The 18233-nt window shown below is 32.0% G+C and overlaps 5 protein-coding genes across 5 annotated transcripts; 2 read left to right on the forward strand and 3 right to left on the reverse strand.

The window, feature by feature from the left end:
• Positions 1-505: 505 nt before the first annotated feature.
• LOC130825078 (F-box/kelch-repeat protein At3g06240-like) lies at positions 506-1984 on the reverse strand. Its single transcript, XM_057690118.1, has one exon. It carries the CDS (start codon positions 1198-1200, stop codon positions 724-726), a length of 477 nt encoding a protein of 158 aa, XP_057546101.1. The 5' UTR covers positions 1201-1984; the 3' UTR covers positions 506-723.
• LOC130824847 (putative F-box protein At1g47730) lies at positions 1381-1917 on the reverse strand. Its single transcript, XM_057689864.1, has one exon. It carries the CDS (start codon positions 1915-1917, stop codon positions 1381-1383), a length of 537 nt encoding a protein of 178 aa, XP_057545847.1.
• Positions 1985-2999: 1015 nt separating the features above from the next.
• Positions 3000-5145, forward strand: LOC130825079 (pentatricopeptide repeat-containing protein At5g13770, chloroplastic-like). The gene has a single exon (XM_057690119.1). The coding sequence runs from the start codon at positions 3051-3053 to the stop codon at positions 4935-4937; it is 1887 nt and encodes a 628-aa protein (XP_057546102.1). The 5' UTR covers positions 3000-3050; the 3' UTR covers positions 4938-5145.
• A 2303-nt stretch (positions 5146-7448) lies between these two features.
• Positions 7449-8011, reverse strand: LOC130825080 (putative F-box protein At1g50870). Its single transcript, XM_057690120.1, has one exon. The coding sequence runs from the start codon at positions 7999-8001 to the stop codon at positions 7471-7473; it is 531 nt and encodes a 176-aa protein (XP_057546103.1). The 5' UTR covers positions 8002-8011; the 3' UTR covers positions 7449-7470.
• Positions 8012-12241: 4230 nt separating this feature from the next.
• Positions 12242-17246, forward strand: LOC130825083 (adenylate kinase isoenzyme 6 homolog). Its single transcript, XM_057690122.1, has 4 exons — positions 12242-12572; positions 13560-13777; positions 15918-16063; positions 16695-17246. Exons 2-4 carry the CDS (start codon positions 13592-13594, stop codon positions 16903-16905), a joined length of 543 nt encoding a protein of 180 aa, XP_057546105.1. The 5' UTR covers positions 12242-12572; positions 13560-13591; the 3' UTR covers positions 16906-17246.
• The last annotated feature ends 987 nt before the right edge of the window (positions 17247-18233 follow it).

An 18233-nucleotide genomic window follows, 5' to 3' on the forward strand; every position in this document is an offset into this window, starting at 1 on the left:
GTCTCTCCGCAAAGTCACCAATAAGTTATGATCCTTACGGAAAGTTGTTGAGCGCTATCCATGGAAGGATTCTAACAAGCGTGATTTTTTGTCTTTCTGGTTGCAACTATTTACAATCCCAAGTTCTCAACAACTCGAGAAAATATGGTAACAAATATTTTTTAGTTGTTTGACCAACCAACAAGGAAAAAAACCAAATTTTGTCAAATATACAACTAAACTACACCCAAAAAAGCTAATGTCATTAACTAATTAAACAAGGTAACTGTCAATTGTCAAATAAACTCTTAATAACCTTACAAAGACGGACTACTAAAGTTTCACACCAATACGCAATGCGTCACCAAGCGTTAAACTCAAAATCAAATTGAATATAAAATAGATTAAAAAAAAAAGTACAAAAGTCATTTGCTCATATATCAACCTAGATTTTCATTTTTACATTTTCTTCTTTTTGTGTGTTCAACAAAGTAAATTTACTAGAAGTAATTCATAATTCTGTACCAAAAAATCAACAGAGAAATAACAAATATACCAGTCTCATACAGCATTAACACATATCAAAACTCATACCAACTTAACCAACATATATTAGTATCTCTAGTTATATGATTGTATACATAAGTTAAATGCTGTCAGTTGACAGCATTAACAACACGTAGATCCGCCCCTTGTCTCATGTCACTCGTTCGTACTAGTCCCGTTTTTTAGACATACAAACATTCATAGGAAAGGTGAAACAAGAGTCCTAATATAGCTCAGTACCTCAATATCACCCAAATTTTTCACTAATGAGATAGATTTTGACAAATCTTGATCCAGATCAGTAAGCAAGAGACTACCATCATTTGTCTGCACCAAAACTTTCCCATTCTCTATACATCCATAGAAATTGTGCAAACCCAGAATTGTATCAATTTTGAAGAGTTTTGTCCAAGAATCCCACGCCCCATATTGCATTAACATCCAAATTTCAACCTTTCCATAGATATCTTCATCCCAAACACACAAATTCCCACCCATTTCACTCAATCTAAATTCCAAAAGATCAGCATTATCCAAAAATTGTTTAGGCATCTTCACATCCTTGAAGGTCTCATTCACTAAATCAAATCCGGTTATAAACCTAGCATTCGATGTTCGAATTCGGGTCATATTCCAATGCAATGTCTCATTCACCAAAACTCCTTTACCACCCATCAAAATTGAAAGCTCGCTTTCATCAAATGCACCAATTTTCTTCCATAATTTGGACCTTAATGAATAAACATACACAAAAGTCTTTAAACTCCCCCTTTGAAGACCCCCAACAAACAACACATAATCATCTTTAAAAGAAACAAAGCCAAACCCATATATCAATTTCCCTTGAAAATTCCCTCAAGGATCAAATACATGTAGAGATTTACCCATAATTGGATTATAAACATGAAAGTAATAATCGAAACCATTAAATTTATTGCCACGCCCAAAGCATATCAACCCATTACATGAACCAATCAAAAAAGTATTAACACCATTATCATAAAAATGGAGACTTTTTATCAAAGTTAAACCCTTTTCTCCGTGATTATCATCTGGGTATTTATCATATGCACCATAATTAAGAATGTAAAAGTAATAATCAGATTTAATAAAGACACATTTTGTAGACACAAATGGGTTTGAATTAGTGCATTTTATATGAGATTTGATGAAATAAGGGGTTGAAAATATAGAATTCCATGTTTTTGACACAGATTTGAAACGGGTTAAGGAATTTACTGGTAATCTTGTGAGGATTTCAGAAAAGACGAGCTCTTGAGGTAATTCTACAAGGGAGAGAGGAAGGTTTTTGGATGATTGAACCTCGTCGTTTTGGTGATCATTGTTGTCTTTCTTCAACCTTCGTTTCTTCCTTTTTCTGTACCTTTCCATTGATCGGATCATGTGTGACGGGCGGGCTTTGATTGTTTCAGGTGGGTTTACCGGGATTCGAAGTAATGTTCCCGGCAACAAAAGAAATGAAAGAGTTGACTGTTTTATAATGTTTGCCTTTCCATGCTTTTGACTTTATCTGTACCTTCGTTCTCATTTACCAATCTATGCATGAAGTAGATAACAAAATTTAACTCATTGTTCATCCATTAAATTTGTTTTACCGGATGATGTTTGGCACGTGGGAATAAAAAGTAAGAGTATATAGTTGAAACTTAAAATTAGACTTTCAGATGAGAATTGAATTGAGACTTTGAAAATAATTGTCTCATGTTTTTATTTGACAAATGACAAAAATAGATAAGAAATCAGATTATAAAATTGTCCTTATAACTCTGTACTTTTCTTTACTTTTATTAATGGCAAAAAAATATCTTTTTATAACTTATTTAAGTCTCAACTCAAATAACATTCTCCCCTTAAGAATTTTTTTTGTGGACTTTTCTAAGTCTCAACTCATCTTCATATTTCAACCTTTATCAATTCTCATTCCCCTCGAACAAATAAAAAAACTTTCTAATCTTACCCAAAATCCCAATCCCAACCTGAATTTTCTATTGCCAAACACACCCTTATTTCTATTATTAACTCAACCCACACGCCAATTTTTTAAAAATTTTCACCGACACATTGCTCTCATTTCTTCTCAAATATCATTTTGAATGTTTTTTTTTAATTTGTTCACCAATTAGCTATGGTTAAAATTGGCGGGATAGAAAGAATACTTTTGTATTACTAATGTCAACTTTTTTTGCTCGCCAAGTGTAAAAATTCCTAAATGGTTCAGCTCCTCACATATCCCCCATAAACGCTTGAGTTGAGTATAACCACAAATTACAAATATCTGTTAACATGACTACATTTTCATATATTCCAACTGAGTTGGAACTTGCCTAACCTCATAAATCAATATCAGGACACAAGTTCCCTGAAGTTAAACCATCCACGTGGAAGCCAATGACTGGTTCATGTAATTCACTAATACTATAATATTAATTCAATAAATCATCACCATTAGAAAAACCTCAAAATTAATCATATGAACTGAAAAAAGTCACACTTGATCTTCTTCAATGGCAATTTCAACTTCTTCAGGCATTTCACCTGCAAATTTCTTTACCCCACTTCATAATTCAACTAAATTCAGCAAATTCAAACCTTTCCCAAGCTTCATATCTCCTCCATGGAGGCATTCCAAGTTCATCATAGTTAATTTCTCTCCTTATCCTTCCCCTGTTTTAGAAGAACAACCTCCCCCTGTTCCTTCCCCTGTTGAATTCATCTATGGAGCTCCGACTTCGGAATTCCAAACTCCGAAAAACAAGGATCGGAATATCAATAAATTCATTAGAGAGTTGTTGAAGGATTCAAACACAGAAGACATTGGATTGGAGTATTATGAAAAGGCGAAATCGAGTCCGATATTTCAACCTCAGAAACCAACTCTCAAGTCTGTGTTGAGGTATTTGGTAAAATCTAAGAAATGGGATTTAATTTCTGTGGTTTCTAGAGATATAAAGATGTACCAAGTTTTGCCTGATAAAGTGTTTTGTGCTAGTATTACCAGTACTTGCATTAAAGAGAGGAAGTTTAAAGTTGCTGATATGCTCTTAGAAAGCTTTGAAATTGATAAGAAAGTTGCTGCATTTGCTTATGAATCTGCATTGAGAGCCTATAACAAGCTTCATATGTATAGCATAACAATTCAGTTGTATGAAAGAATGAAATCAGGTGGGCTTGTTTTGGATCCTGGTGGGTATGTTTTGATCATGGAAGCTTATAAGAAAGTGGGTAATTTTCTGAAAGTTGAGGAGATTTTTAGTGAATTAGAATCTAGTAAAAAGCTAGAAAAAACTGAAAATTCATCTAAGATTTATGGAGTTTGGCTAGAGGCTTTAGGGAAATCGGGTCAGTATGCCAAAGCTTTGGAGAAATTCGCGCTAATGGACGAAAAGGGTATTCCTCTGAATGAGTCGATTTACAGTCAGTTGATCGGATCGTTGGCTGAGAAGAAAGAAATCAATGTCGTTGAACAACTTGTTGAAGATGCAGAGTCTAAGCAGATGCTGAAGGATCCTGCATTATTCATGAAGTTGGTGATCATGTATGTTGAAAAAGGCTTGTTAGAAAAGACTCTGGATGTTGCAAGGAAAATGAAAGCGGCTAACTTAAAGATTTCTGATTGTGTTTTTTGTGCAATTGTTAATGGTTATGTCAAGAAAAGGGACCTAAAAGCCGCAGCAAGAGTTTATGAAGAACTTGTTTCAGATGGGTGTGAGCCGGGGCAAGTGACCTATGCATCAATAATCAACGTTTATTTCCACCTTAAATTGTTTTCCCGGGCTCAGAAGGTCTTCAATGAGATGCAAGAAAACGGGTTTGACAGATGCGTGGTGGCTTACTCAACGATGATAGTGATGTATGGCAAGTCTGGGCAATTGAGAGAGGCGATGAAGCTCTTAGCACAGATGAAGGAGAAAGGCTGTGAGCCTAATGTCTGGGTATACAACTCGCTTATCGATTTACATGGGAGGGCGAAGAATTTGAGGCAAGTTGAGAAGATATGGAAGGAAATGAAGAGGAGAAAGGTAAAGCCTGATAGAGTGAGCTACACTAGCATCATAGGAGCTTACTCAAGATCGGGAGAGCTTGAGACATGCGTAGAGTTGTACGATGATTATCGGAGGAATGGAGGGGCAATTGATCTAGCTTTAGCTGGGATTATGGTGGGTGTGTTTTCGAAGACTAATAGGATCAATGAGCTAATTAAGCTACTGCAGGATATGAAGGCAGGGGGGATTAGATTGGATACAAGACTCTATAAATCAGCTTTAAATGCATTCAGAGATGCTGGGTTACAAATGCAAGCAAGATGGTTGTATGAGAGTTTTGGGATGGTTTCTGTTAATCATCAGATTTCAAATAATGGTAGGATGAGAAGGAGGCCTGTTCTGTTCTAAGCATAAAGCATACAAGAGAAACAAAATGTAAGTAAGCTAAGCTGAAAGATGCACAGATATATTGGTCAGTTGGTTTTGTACATATTTATGTGGTTGTATAATTATGTTGATTCTTAATGCCTACTCGGCTATTCCAACTAGTATATCAGTATAGCACACAATTTTATGGGCATTTTTTGGTTGAATAAGAAATCAGTCATTCATAAAATCCTCATCAATGCATAATATAGAAACCATAGAGAAGGCATAGCTTGTGTTTTACTATAACATTTAAAGAAGGGAAGGAAAGGGAGGAGAGCTAAGATTGGCGATTTTCCTTCCAAATGTTCTCCAATATCATTCCTTTCAGTAATACACATTACCATTGTTGCAATACATATTGCCGTAAAAGACAGAACTTAGTACTAATGCAACATAAATATAATTGATCCAGAGAACATACATCTAACACACGATAGTATTCCTAAGCAATATACTAGCACATTAAGGAAGGAAGGTCAAACCGAGAAATGAGACTCTCGCCTTATAAACCTCTGCATAATTAGGATACCTAGTGATAGCATGTGAAGGTGGATCGGTATTTGGATCAACAAGCTCAAGTCTAGTTTCTCTTTGAATGCGTACAATGCCATTGTATGTGAATCCCAAGACTTTGATAGAGTTGCTATAAATAACTAGAACATTTATTTTTTTGTTTAAGACTACCTATTAACTTTTACGTTAAATATCAGTTAGTTTATTCATCACTTAACTCACGGGCACTCTAATTTGATTTTCGCATCAGCATATATGTACCAGAATATTCCTCTATCCCTAACTCCTTTAACCTTCCATTAAAATTGAAATTAAAAATTTAGATACATTTTAGGTAAGTAGATGAACAATTTTACAGCATAGATAAAAAAAAAAGCTAATTTTCAAAGCTTGAGCACAAAAGGTTTTAATGGGGAAGAAGAAGAAACATAATTTTGAATTAAGAACCTATTTCAATCAAAAAGTAGGGTTTATAGTGCAACTTCGGTGAAAGACATGGTGAGTTGGTCTTGTGCAGATTTATGTGATTTTATAATGTTGATTCTTCATCCATACTCCTTACACACTAATATGTGCAGTTTTTGTTTTGGATAAAAAATCAGTCATCCCTAAAACCCTCGTCATGGATATAATATAGAAACCATATGGGAGGCTTAGCTTCCTCTTATTAGAGTGTGTTTGTTAACATTGAGGAAGGGAAGGGAACAAAGAGTGACGATTTTCCTCCCAAATGTGAAAGACATCTCTTCAATTCCATCCCCTCCATTTTCGTCCCTCTTATTTGTTGTCCAATTAATACAAATGTCATCCCTTCATTTTCCTTTCCTTTCTTTCCCTCCATTTCCTCCTATCGAATCATAGCTAATGTGAGATGTTGAATGCTTTAGAGTACTCATATCAGGGACCTCGCTAGTACGAACATGCAACTGCGTAACTAAGATGTGTGTGAGCAACCAACATACAACTTATGTATTTTTTGTAGTATGAAGTAGGCAATATGTAAGCTAAATATACTTTCTTTAGTCATCCATACAATAATATAATAAATGCAAAAAGTAATTAAAAACACCACACAAGTATAAAATTCATTCACAAATCCACAAAACATGTGGTTTTATTTTCGTACATAAATAAAGTTATCAGTAATACTCCTCTGTCCCCTTGATATTGCTATTGATAATGACAGTTCTCCTCACAATATATTACTATCAGTAGCAATCTCTACAGAAAGAGTACTTGTTAATTATTACCATTAACATTAAGGCTTTGACATCATGGTGGTGGCATTCTTGCAATTAATATGATTGATCTAGAACATAAGATAGTACTCCCTAAGCAATATACTAGTACTTTATGGAAGATCAAAAGGAGAAATGAGACTCTCAACATAATCAGTCACATTATAAACCTTTGCAAAATTAGGATCCCTAACAATGGCATAAGGAGGAGGATCAGCATTGGGATCTAAAAGCCCAAGACCATTTCCTGTTTGAATGCACACAGTACCATTATATATGAATCAAATATACATATCCGGCTTTGATAGAGTTGCTTACAGTACCCGGCTGAAACTGAAGTTTGTATATCTTCTTCCAAGAATCCCACTTGTTATATTCCTGTAAAATCCAAATCCCAACTGCATATCCCTGTTCTTGTTCTGCAGGATGCTGCACAAGCATTACACACAGAGAATTGTCTTCTCTAATGAAACTCATCAATATCTGGCACGATTTCTCGATTAGTTCAGGTTCATTGATTAAGAAAGGAAACCTTTCAAAGGTCTCAGCAACCAAATCAAATATACATATCCAATCATACCAACTAAGGTAATACAATGCTTCGTCCATGAAAACCGAATTACACCCCTCTTCGAAAGGCATATCCCATTCAGCCATATGACATATTTTCCTCCATCTAGATGTCCTGAAAGAGTATACAAACATACAATCCTCAAACACTGGTTTACCCAAAAAATACACCAACACAATCTTATAGTCATTTATAGAGCTAAGGTAGCCGAACCAGCAAGAATCCTCGCAAAGGAAAATCTTACTCTTACCCCTTTCCAAGGCAATGGAATTTGTTTGCATTCATTTGTTACAGGATTCCATATCAACATTAAATCTTCCATATATCCATAACTGGTTTTCTTACACATAAGGTACAAACAAACAAGCCCATGGCAAGAACCAATTAAGAAACAGTAATAATCCTCATAATAACTAGCAGGGATTTGATTATGCACTAAGGCTAAGTGTACACCTTGAGTAATATCAAGATAATCTTCAAACTGAAGCACAGAGAAGTAGTTTTCCTTTTGTGAAGCTAATGTTAGAGGTAGTTTGCTTTTGGTTGAATGATCATGATGAGAAATGGCAAAATTAGGGTCTGAAATCAGAGAATTCCATTCTTTTGAGACTAACTTGCATTTTCCTAGTGTTTTTGTGGGTAATCGGAATAAAATTTCATAGAATAAATCTTCGGTTAATCTCATTAGTGGGTTTTCTTCATACTTGGTGTTTTTCGTCATTTTGAACACTAAAAATCCAGTGAATACTGAAAGTTTTCTAGTAACCGAAAAACCAATATCAATAATTCAATATACCCAAAAGGATTGCAACAAAGAAATAAACTTTAAGATGAAAAAGGTGCTAAAAAAACAAAGAACATATTAAAAAGACCCAGTAATTGATCTCTTTGACTTCAAGTCTGAACCTTTATCACCTAAACCTTTATTTCTAATATGTTGCTACTACCATTGCAAAGCAATTGTTATTTCTGAGAACTAAACCGCCATGATTATTTGAAATTTTGAAGAAAGAGACAGACCATGGTAAATTGTAAAAATTAGGGTTTTTACTTTCTACAGTTCAGTGGGTTGAAGTTCACCCCTGCTTATAAATTAAGTAACATCAAGTCTTGTAGGAGACCATCTTACCGTGAGACGTATCTATATAAACACTCTAATTAATTTTTTTTAGAAAAAAACAACTAATTAATGAAATTAAAAAGAGTTTTTTTTTTTGCAGTTTTTTTAAAGTTAATATTAGATCAACCCATATTAAAGAATTTGCCATTAAGTATTAGGGTTAATTCTTTGGGCTCGTGAATAGATTTGAGGTACTCATTTGTGCAAGTGTTGTAAGAGACCGAGCTCATACAATTTACACATTTTTTTATTGATCATTTTATGATTATAAATGAGTATTTAAACGTTATGAATGATCACTTTAAAATTATTAATAATCATTTTGAAGATGTGATTAGGAGCACACACGATTCGGTCTGGTTTGACACAAAAAAAGACCACACTAGAAATTCCGGCGTGAAAATTTATCGGATTAGACCAGACTAATTATAACACCAGATTAGACCGAATTAGATCGTTCTACAATGGTCTAGTCAAGTCTAGTCTATGGTTTATGTCTTTTTTAAGCACTTTTTTAACTTAGATAATGTGTTCGTCTATATGTACATAAATACTAATACATATTTCGAGCTTTAATTAAGTCTACGAAAGTCATGACTCATGAAAACCACATAAAAACATATTGTTTCATACCTAATATAATTCAAGTACATTAACCATAAAGAAAGTACATCACCATTCGCAAAATATCTAGGTAGTGTTTCAAGTCTTCAACCATGGATAAGCAAAATACATCACAAAAGAAACATTATAATAATAAGGTACATCAGTACATACACAAATTTTTATAATATAAAACATAAAGTATATCTGATAGTAGTCACAAATCAGCAATAGCAACGTCATCCATGAATAAGTAACAATGCACTATGAAATGTCGATAGGTGAAGGACGCAAACTGATCTTCGATAACTTAATATACAATAAAAAAACATTAAAAAATGTTATTCTATAAAATAAACATAACAATAATCATTATAAGAAAGATCACAGAGCGTTCTCTAGTGTGTTATATTCTCCAAGCACTCCTCAATATTTGGAGAAGAAATGCGAAACCAATCTTAACAAGAAAAAAGAGCTTTCACCATCTTTGAACTTAATAAACTTCGAAATGTATTAGCAACTCGATCTCCGGTGCTTAATGAACTTTTTGATGCAACTATGGATACAAGAATGACTAGCACATCACGAGCTATAAGAGAGAGATTGTGAAACCTTAAACTATAGATTTTCCACCAAGTCAAAATATCAAGAAAAAATTATCCTAAATAATCTCAGATATTCTTATTTGCTATGAATAATCCCTACTATTAATTATTTCTAAATAATACAATCAACCTTTGTACGTTTTCTGTTGATTGCACCCCTTGCCACATTTTAGTCGGCTACCATAGGTATTTACTTGTCATTTTACTCAATTCTTCCTCCTTATGATTCTTTGTTGGTCTACCCTACTCCTTTTTGTGTAGAAACTTAAAGTAACCAATTAAAATGTGGCAAGAGGTGCTATCAACAAAAAAGATACAATGGTTGGATTAATTAGAAATAATAAATAGTAGGGATTCACAACAAATGGACAATAGGTGGAATTATTTAGGATAATTTTTTCAAATATCAAAGCCATCTCCATCTTCTTCTTTTGTAACCTCCTTAAAATACTTGTCCACCTTTGTTTTAGTGAACTCTCCATCCTCTCGAGACTCTTTGAGTTTTTGAACTTAGATCTCATAAATCCTTTTTTAGGAAGACTAGATTCTACATCTTTTTGCTCGAACTTGAAGCACCATCACTTTGGTTCTTTATTGCAAGTGTGGAATGCAAGCCTTTATATTCATCATATAAATCATAAAGGACACTCTTTAACCGCATACAAACAATGGTAGCATCATTATCTCTTGTGTACATTATTTTTCTTCAGCGAAATTTGCAAAGAAACACCTTTTAAAACCCCTTTTTTGTAAAGAAACACCTTTTATAATTTTTTTTGTAAAAAAACACCTTTTAAGAGACTTTTTTAAAAAAAAAAACACCTTAAATCAGTTTCCCGTGACTTTTGTCAACTTTCCGGCGTTGACTATGCCATTTGTCAACTTTCCGGCGTTGACTTTTGTTTTTATTTTTATTTTTATTTTTATTTTTATTTTTATTATTAATATTATTTTTTTTTAATTTTTATTTTTATTATTATTTAAAAAAAATAAAATAAATAATAATAATAATAATAATAATAATAATAATAATAATAATAATAATAATAATAATAAAAATAAAAATAATAATAAAAATAAAAATAAAAACAAAAATAAAAAAATAATAATTTTTTTAAAAATTTAAAAATTTTTTTTTTTTTTATTATTATTTTTTTATTTTTCCTTTTGTTTTTATTTTTATTTTATTTTTAATTTTTATTATTATTTTTAAAATTTTTGTTTTTATTTTTATTATTATTATTATTATTATTATTATTATTATTATTATTATTATTATTATTATTATTATTAATTTTTTTAAATTTTTTTTAAAATAATAATAAAATTTAAAATAAAAAAAATTAATATTAATAATAAAAAAAATAAAAACAAAAATAAAAAAAATTTTAAAAAAAAAAATAATAATAATAATAATAAAATAATAATAAGAATAATAATAATAATAATAATAATAATAAAATTAAAATAAAAAATTAATAATAATAAAAATTAAAAATAAAATAAAAATAAAAGCAAAAGGAAAAATAAAAAAATAATAATAAAAAAAATTATTTTAAAAATTTTTTAAAAAAAATATTATTATTTTTTTTGTTTTTATTATTATTATTATTATTATTATTATTATTATTATTATTATTATTATTATTATTATTATTATTTATTTTTTTAAAAATTTTTTTAAAATAATAATAAAAATAAAAATTTTTTAAAAAAATAATATTAATAATAACAATAAAAATAAAAATAAAAGTCAACGCCGGAAAGTTGACAAAAGTCACTGGAAACTGATTTAAGGTGTTTTTTTTTTAAAAAAAAGTCTCTTAAAAGGTGTTTTTTTACAAAAAAAAAATTATAAAAGGTGTTTCTTTACACAAAAGGGGTTTTAAAAGGTGTTTCTTTGCACATAATCCTTTTTCTTCATCAACCCAGTATCCCACTCAAAAACAAAGTTTGGATGAGAGAAGATGATGGACAAACTATACTTATACCCCTTGAAAAAGGGGCTAGAGGAATGTGATCAAGTTTTGTGTACGTGTGTCTAATCCCAAATTTTATAGTTTTCTATTTATGTCTAAAAATAAGTACAATAACAACATATATCATAACATTCAACTTCTTAGGATCCCCCAATACTTATCACATTTCTTTCATTTTCTTTGCCAATTCTATTATACTCCATTTCACATTTGAATTGCTGGGAAAATCATATTTTGGTTTAGTTTCTTTAGTATTCTAAGGTAATTGTTTGATGGGAAATTGCCGTAATTGTGAGTTTTAGATTTTTTTTTACATGATAGATAAATTTTAATTTATAGGATGACTCTGAGCTTTTATCTATTTATATAATATACAAAATGTTAACCTCATTGTTAAATAAGTATTCAATTTGAATATATTTTTGAAAAATGTACTAATAAAGAGATAATCGTGACATTTATTTTAACAAAAAAATCGTTATAATGAATAATCATAACATAATTTTTACAAAATTCTAAACTTTTATATACTAAGCAAAAAAATTTAAAAAGTTAAATTTATCGTGCACATAAATTTTTTTTATCAACCATGGGAAAATACAAAATTGATCAATAAGTGAAGTATTTTGGAAACACTATGATGGTGCTCCCCGTAGAGGTCTCTCCTATTCTCCTTACTAGTCCTCATTAGAGATGACAAGACAACAGATCTTATACCCTGTTCGGATCCGTGGATTTGAATTCGAATTTGTGCATCCGGATCCATTTGACGGTTTTGGGTCCTATTCTTTTTATCAACACTTCGCTCCTGCCTCATCCTCTGTATCATCCCATTATTTTATTCTCATTGCTCATCTGTTCTTTCTCCCTTAAACCCTCATTCTCTATCTAACTGTCCCTCACCTTCGGTGCTCCCAATCCCAAACACCTCATATCCACATCCTTGTCGCACTCTCGTTGCTCCCCTAACCACCGTCCCCCGCCAGTATGTACTCCTCTCTTGTCTTTTATTTTTTTTCTTGATTATTGTAGGATTTGTTAAGGTTATTGTAGGTTTTGTTAGGGTTAAGCTATTTTATAACTTTATTTTTCAAGATTTTCGATTTTGGGGATTTTGATTTTTAGGGTATTCATTTTAAGGATTTTTGAGTTTTAGAGTTCACATTTAGGTGATTTTTAATTTTTACGGTTTACAGTTTGGGAATTTCGATTTTTAGGGTTTAGATTTTGGAGATTTTTGACTTTTAGGTTTCTTTTGGGGATTTTTTTTTATTTTTTTCTTTTACGATTTTTGTTGAATGGAAATGAGTATTAGAATATATTTTTTTTTTGTTTTTGGTGCAATGTTTGTTGTTTTCGTTGTGGAGTTTAGTTGATGTTGATAAGAATGTTTGTGATTAATGTTTTGTTGTGGATATAGTAGATGGAAAGGTGTTTTTGAATTTGGATGATTTCTTCTTATTTTATTTTGGCTCTCTGATTTTCAATTTTTACTGATTTTTGTTTGCCTTTTCATTTTGTTTTTTTTTTTTTTCAGCTTTATGTTTCTGTGCTGTTTTGGTTATGGGTTTGAAGGTCTCACATTTTCCTTCTGTATTCCAATTTCTAAAGATTGAATTTTATTTTTATCACTGCTCCATTGTAGTTATCAATCAAGGTGCTCAATTTTTGTATTCTCTTAAAGGGAATGAATGAATATATATATGTCTAGCCCTTGCATTTCTCTTCTTCTGAGTTAGAACTGAGAATTTTAGGGTATGTTAAAGTAAATGGGAAATGGATGACCTTCTTTATACTTTATTCATCACTGTGATTTTGGAGTCTTAAGAATAGTGTTAGGAACTGTAGATAATGTAGAAGCACTTCAATATAAAAGTTTAATTTTATGAAATAAAAGTTGTCATATTATATAGGCAGTAGGTTTTTTACTTGTATGCTCGTATCTAATAAAGTCATGCCTTGAAATATTCAGGGAAAAATTTGGATATAACACATATCCTCTCCATGACGAGAACGAAGCCAAACATATTGATAACTGGAACCCCTGGGACTGGGAAAACAACGATGTCATCTGCACTTGCGGAAGCTGCCCAACTTCGACATGTGAATATTGGAGAATTGGTCAAGGAAAAGAACCTACATGATGGTTGGGACGAGGAGCTTGACTGTCATATTATTAATGAGGATTTGGTATGCCATTTATCTTAGACTTTTATTGAAAGAATCAAACAAATTGCCGTCAGACCTTCCTTTCTTTGTTAGTACAGTTTTTCAATTACCGTTATTGTTATTGCACACTGATGCTGCAGGTCTTTCGCTTGCTTTTGTGCATGTGCGCGTACAATTTTATACATGTTATGTTATTGATATGGTAATTGTTATTCCATTATCTGGTTATCTGAATTTCTTGAATAATCCTGTATTATTGCTTTTAAATAGCTAAATTTTATGACTTTTGAGTGGTGATGAGTTAATGAAATATAATCTTCATACAGTTGAGACATTTTTAAGTACGAGAAGGACCTAAAAAAGATCATTGAACCAATTAAAAGTGAATTCAATAAATGGTGGAAACAGCTTGACTTTTATGGTAGACTTTCCTCATATAAATTTTCGTTTAACTTGAAGTTCAGAAAAATATGTTGCTACATATTAACTTCCCCTTATAGTTAATATGGATCAAATTTGACTTGGTAGTTAGTTGATATAATTTTTTGTCACGTAAGGTTAAATTACAAAATTGGTGGCTTGTTAATGAAAGTCATCGTAGCGAAGTACAGGTAGGTTCTATTCCAGTCTTAAATCTAGCCAAATATAAATTTATTTTACTCTCCAAGTACAAAAATGTAGTTGGGTATTAAGGTACATATCGATAGGGAAATGAGATTCAAGATGATGTTATTGCAAGTTGATTTGGGAGAGATAAAACTCAATTTAATAATAGCTTTAGAGATATAGATCAATAGGTTTGATTAATATTTAAGCAAATAGCATTCAATCAAACTGAAGAGTTCTTCTAATTCTAATCATCAATGTTCTGCATTCTGCAATTAAAACTAGTGTGCTTCTAACAATCCAAATTCTAACCGATGTAGTAATTAGGCTTAGCGTAAAGAAACATTGCAACAGTTAACTAACAAGTATTCATTAGCAATAATTTGAAATTCAAGCAAGAACTATTAATAAAGTACAACAAGTAGTAGAGGTTCTTACAATTTAGTAATGAAAATTTCCAATCAATTGTTCTCAAAAATAGAAGTTCGAGCTCTATGCTCCATAACCATGGGTGATAACATGAAGTAGAGGATAACTTAAGTACACTTTACAGGATGATTCAATTCTAAGGCTTCCTTTGCAATTTGTAGAGATTTGATGTAGAAATTTTCTAATGGATTTCGTCATCATTTCTTTTCTGTGAATCGCTTCCAAAGCCTTTCCAAGTATCCAATTAAAATGAGGACGAAAGTGGGAAAGGTAAGAATAGCCGTCCAATACTACCGACTGACCCCTTCAAGCTGTGCAGCACACCGCGGACCATGGAGGACTGAAGATTGACCTGCAGACTGTGGTCTGGCCCCATTGCTGTGCTTTTTTTCTTCCTTTCTTTCTTGCTTGAACTTTTACATCAATATTTAACTACTAATTCAATATTTTACAATATAAAACATTACATAAATAAAACTAATATATACGAATTCCTCTCTTAAACATTATGGCATTAAACTAAATCCTAATTAGTAAAACCAAAATTGCAATTGGTAAAATACACAAAAGAAGGCATTTTCAAGTACCTAGTTACAAAGTTGATGGATTGTGGTTGTTGAACTGAAGATTTGGTGCAACATGTGTGGGTTCATAGCCCAGAACAGATTCAAGCTGTATAAGTTTTGGTTATTGTAAAGGTTAACGTTCAGGGGTTGTGGGGTTTGCAACAAGTATATTGTATGGAAAAAATCATTTTTTTGATAATTAAAAGAGGATGTCTAGTATTATCAAACCCTATTGATCACTTACTAATAAATTATTCCATGCAGTTATTAATGAAGCTACAAAGATTGTTTGGTCTTTTATCAACTTTAGTTCTGTGCATTTCCAAGTGATTTGATTTAACCTATAGGATATGATTGAATATTGGATAAATTTGAGTTGAATGTTATGAAGTTAAGTTTGATTCCACTGGCGGATGTAATTGTACTTGTGTGGATGGATCTCAATCCGATAAATCCTGGATGTAATAATTCTTGTGGCCATATGGGTTGAGTCGAGCATTAGATGGACTTTAGGCTTGGTTATTACAATTAAATGTTCTTGGGTTCATGTTTCATCTCAGGTATGTGACGAACTAGAAGATATGATGGAAGAGGGTGGGATAATCGTGGATTACCATGGTTGTGATTTTTTCCCTGAACGGTGGTTTGATCGCGTTGTGGTGCTTCAAACTGAAAACTCTATATTGTATGACAGGCTCAGCAAGAGGTAAACCAGTCTGTAGATTTTAAGATGAAGTGGCTATTGTGCTGAATCCACAGGTCTAATCGACCCGATTTTTACACGCTGGCCCCTTGGAGTTGAAGGGGAAACCCCACCTCCAAAGGGTATTGAGTGAGGTTTGATCCCATAGACCATAGCCAAGTGGTTGTGAGACTCAAACCTTGTCACTAAGCCAAACTTTGCTTGGTATCAATATTTCCTGTTTTTCAAGTTCCACATTTCCTTGAAACTGCCATGAAATTGGGAGAAATTGTGCACTTTGATAAATATGATAGTCATAATGTTCCTTGTATATGTGAATTCACCATATTATATTCATACATTGATACATTCATAAAATTTATTCGAAGTAGTAACAATAAAAGAAAAATTGAGTTGTAGGTTTCACCTCATTTTTCCTTTCTAAAACTATTGAATAGTACTTATTACTCCCTTCGTCCCTTTGAGTTTGATATACTTCAAAATTCGTCTGAGCTTTTTGAGTTAAGGGTGTCAAACTAAGGACGGAGGACTTAATTGTTACTTTTCTCAATATTTTGTTTGCATATATGATAACCCATGTACATTGTACCTTTTCATCATTTTTTGATTAATGTGATGTGAAATCCTGTTACAGAGGCTATACTGGTTCAAAGCTTTCAAACAACATCGAATGTGAAATATTTCAAGTGTTGCTTGAGGAGGCTAAAGATAGTTACCATGAAGACATAGTGGTGGCTTTAAGAAGTGACTCCATTGACGACATGGATAATAATGTGTCGGATTTGACAAATTGGGTTGCAAGCTGGTGCAATAACTCGGTCCAGAGTGATAACATGCACGATTAAAGCACATGTAGGGCGTCCTTTTCCTCCCTTCTCATCATTGGTTGGTCACCCTTCGGGATTTTTTGTCTTATGTCAAAAAGGATTCAGAATGCTTTGTGTGATTAAAGTAAAATATATGAGCTAGAACAAATTTAATTAGAGCTACTCATTGTGAGTGACCTTTTTTCGGAGAGACGACCTCAAAACAAGGAGTTTATATGCAATAATTTTATTAGTTGGGCTATGTAGCCTATGTATGAAGAGCATCTCACGGAGAGGCTCTCTTACACAAGATTTTGTGAATTTATCATAGTTGACGAGTTTTGATAATGTGAAAATAATAAGAGCATTGTACAACTTTATTCCAAAAATAAGCTTCGTAAAAATTTTATTCCCACAATAAGCGTCTGTACATCCAAACCTAGGTTTGGTATAAGTCGCTGTTACTAACATTGAATTAAAATTTTTTTTAAAAAAAAAAAAATTTATTTATTTATTTTTTAATTCGCTGTTAGTAATAGCGACTTAAGTCTTCTTCATTATTTCAGTTACTTCTTCATTCCAACCTACGAGATTAAGGAGTTGACTGGTCAACTCCTTAAGTTGCTGTTATGTTTGGATGTACGGACACTTATTTTAGGAATAAAGTTTTCACAGAGTTTATTTTTGGAATAAAGTTGTTCAATGCTCTTATTTTTTTCAAATTTTCACGAGTTTTCATGTATTCAAGTTGGAGCATGGACTCTCGTCTTCTGTCATTTTACCTCTGATAGGAGTTGTAATGAGAAAGTTTAGGTCTTAAGATGCTATGAATCAAGAACTCTACTGCCCTCCGATAAGCTGGGATCATTGGGCGTTCAAAATTCTCCTTGTTTATTACATCTTTCTATAAACGAAAGATTCAGGTAAATGTATGTACGATGGTATGAGAATTCAGAATTTGGCGATTTTGTGGAACTAATTTGGAAAATTTCTCGACTGAACACGCTAAAAATACATAGGCTTTTTGTGTCGCTTGGTGTTTCTCCAGTGATAATGTTTTTTCAGGCTGTTAATGCAAGCCATAAAATCTTCTCAGTTTGCATGCATGTCCAAAATTCAGACTTGGTATGAGGATTCTTGGACATGCATGCCAACTGAATTATATCGGTCAACTTGAAAAATTGCTCAAATGAAAATTGACTACATGTTATAGCATTATGAAAAATAAGTATAAATACAACACTTTCATCAACCAAATGTTTACTACAACTAATTGTGATTACTTTTTTTTTTTTTGAACTTAAAAACACAAGTGTTAATCAACCCACATTTGACTTGAATAGAAAGGTAAGTGATACCTGCATTTA

The sequence above is a fragment of the Amaranthus tricolor genome, chromosome 10, assembly GCF_026212465.1.
Source record: "Amaranthus tricolor cultivar Red isolate AtriRed21 chromosome 10, ASM2621246v1, whole genome shotgun sequence".
Lineage (NCBI taxonomy): Eukaryota > Viridiplantae > Streptophyta > Magnoliopsida > Caryophyllales > Amaranthaceae > Amaranthus > Amaranthus tricolor.

Excerpts from the sequence above, each read along its gene's own strand:
- LOC130825083 (XM_057690122.1), top strand. The coding sequence starts at position 13,592 with ATGACGAGAACGAAGCCAAACATATTGATAACTGGAACCCCTGGGACT. Across the intron at positions 13,778-15,917 it reads ATATTATTAATGAGGATTTG|GTATGTGACGAACTAGAAGA; the intron begins GTATGCCATTTA and ends GTTTCATCTCAG. Across the intron at positions 16,064-16,694 it reads TATGACAGGCTCAGCAAGAG|AGGCTATACTGGTTCAAAGC; the intron begins GTAAACCAGTCT and ends ATCCTGTTACAG.
- LOC130825079 (XM_057690119.1), top strand. The coding sequence starts at position 3,051 with ATGGCAATTTCAACTTCTTCAGGCATTTCACCTGCAAATTTCTTTACC.
- LOC130825078 (XM_057690118.1), bottom strand. The coding sequence starts at position 1,200 with ATGGGTGGTAAAGGAGTTTTGGTGAATGAGACATTGCATTGGAATATG.
- LOC130824847 (XM_057689864.1), bottom strand. The coding sequence starts at position 1,917 with ATGGAAAGGTACAGAAAAAGGAAGAAACGAAGGTTGAAGAAAGACAAC.
- LOC130825080 (XM_057690120.1), bottom strand. The coding sequence starts at position 8,001 with ATGACGAAAAACACCAAGTATGAAGAAAACCCACTAATGAGATTAACC.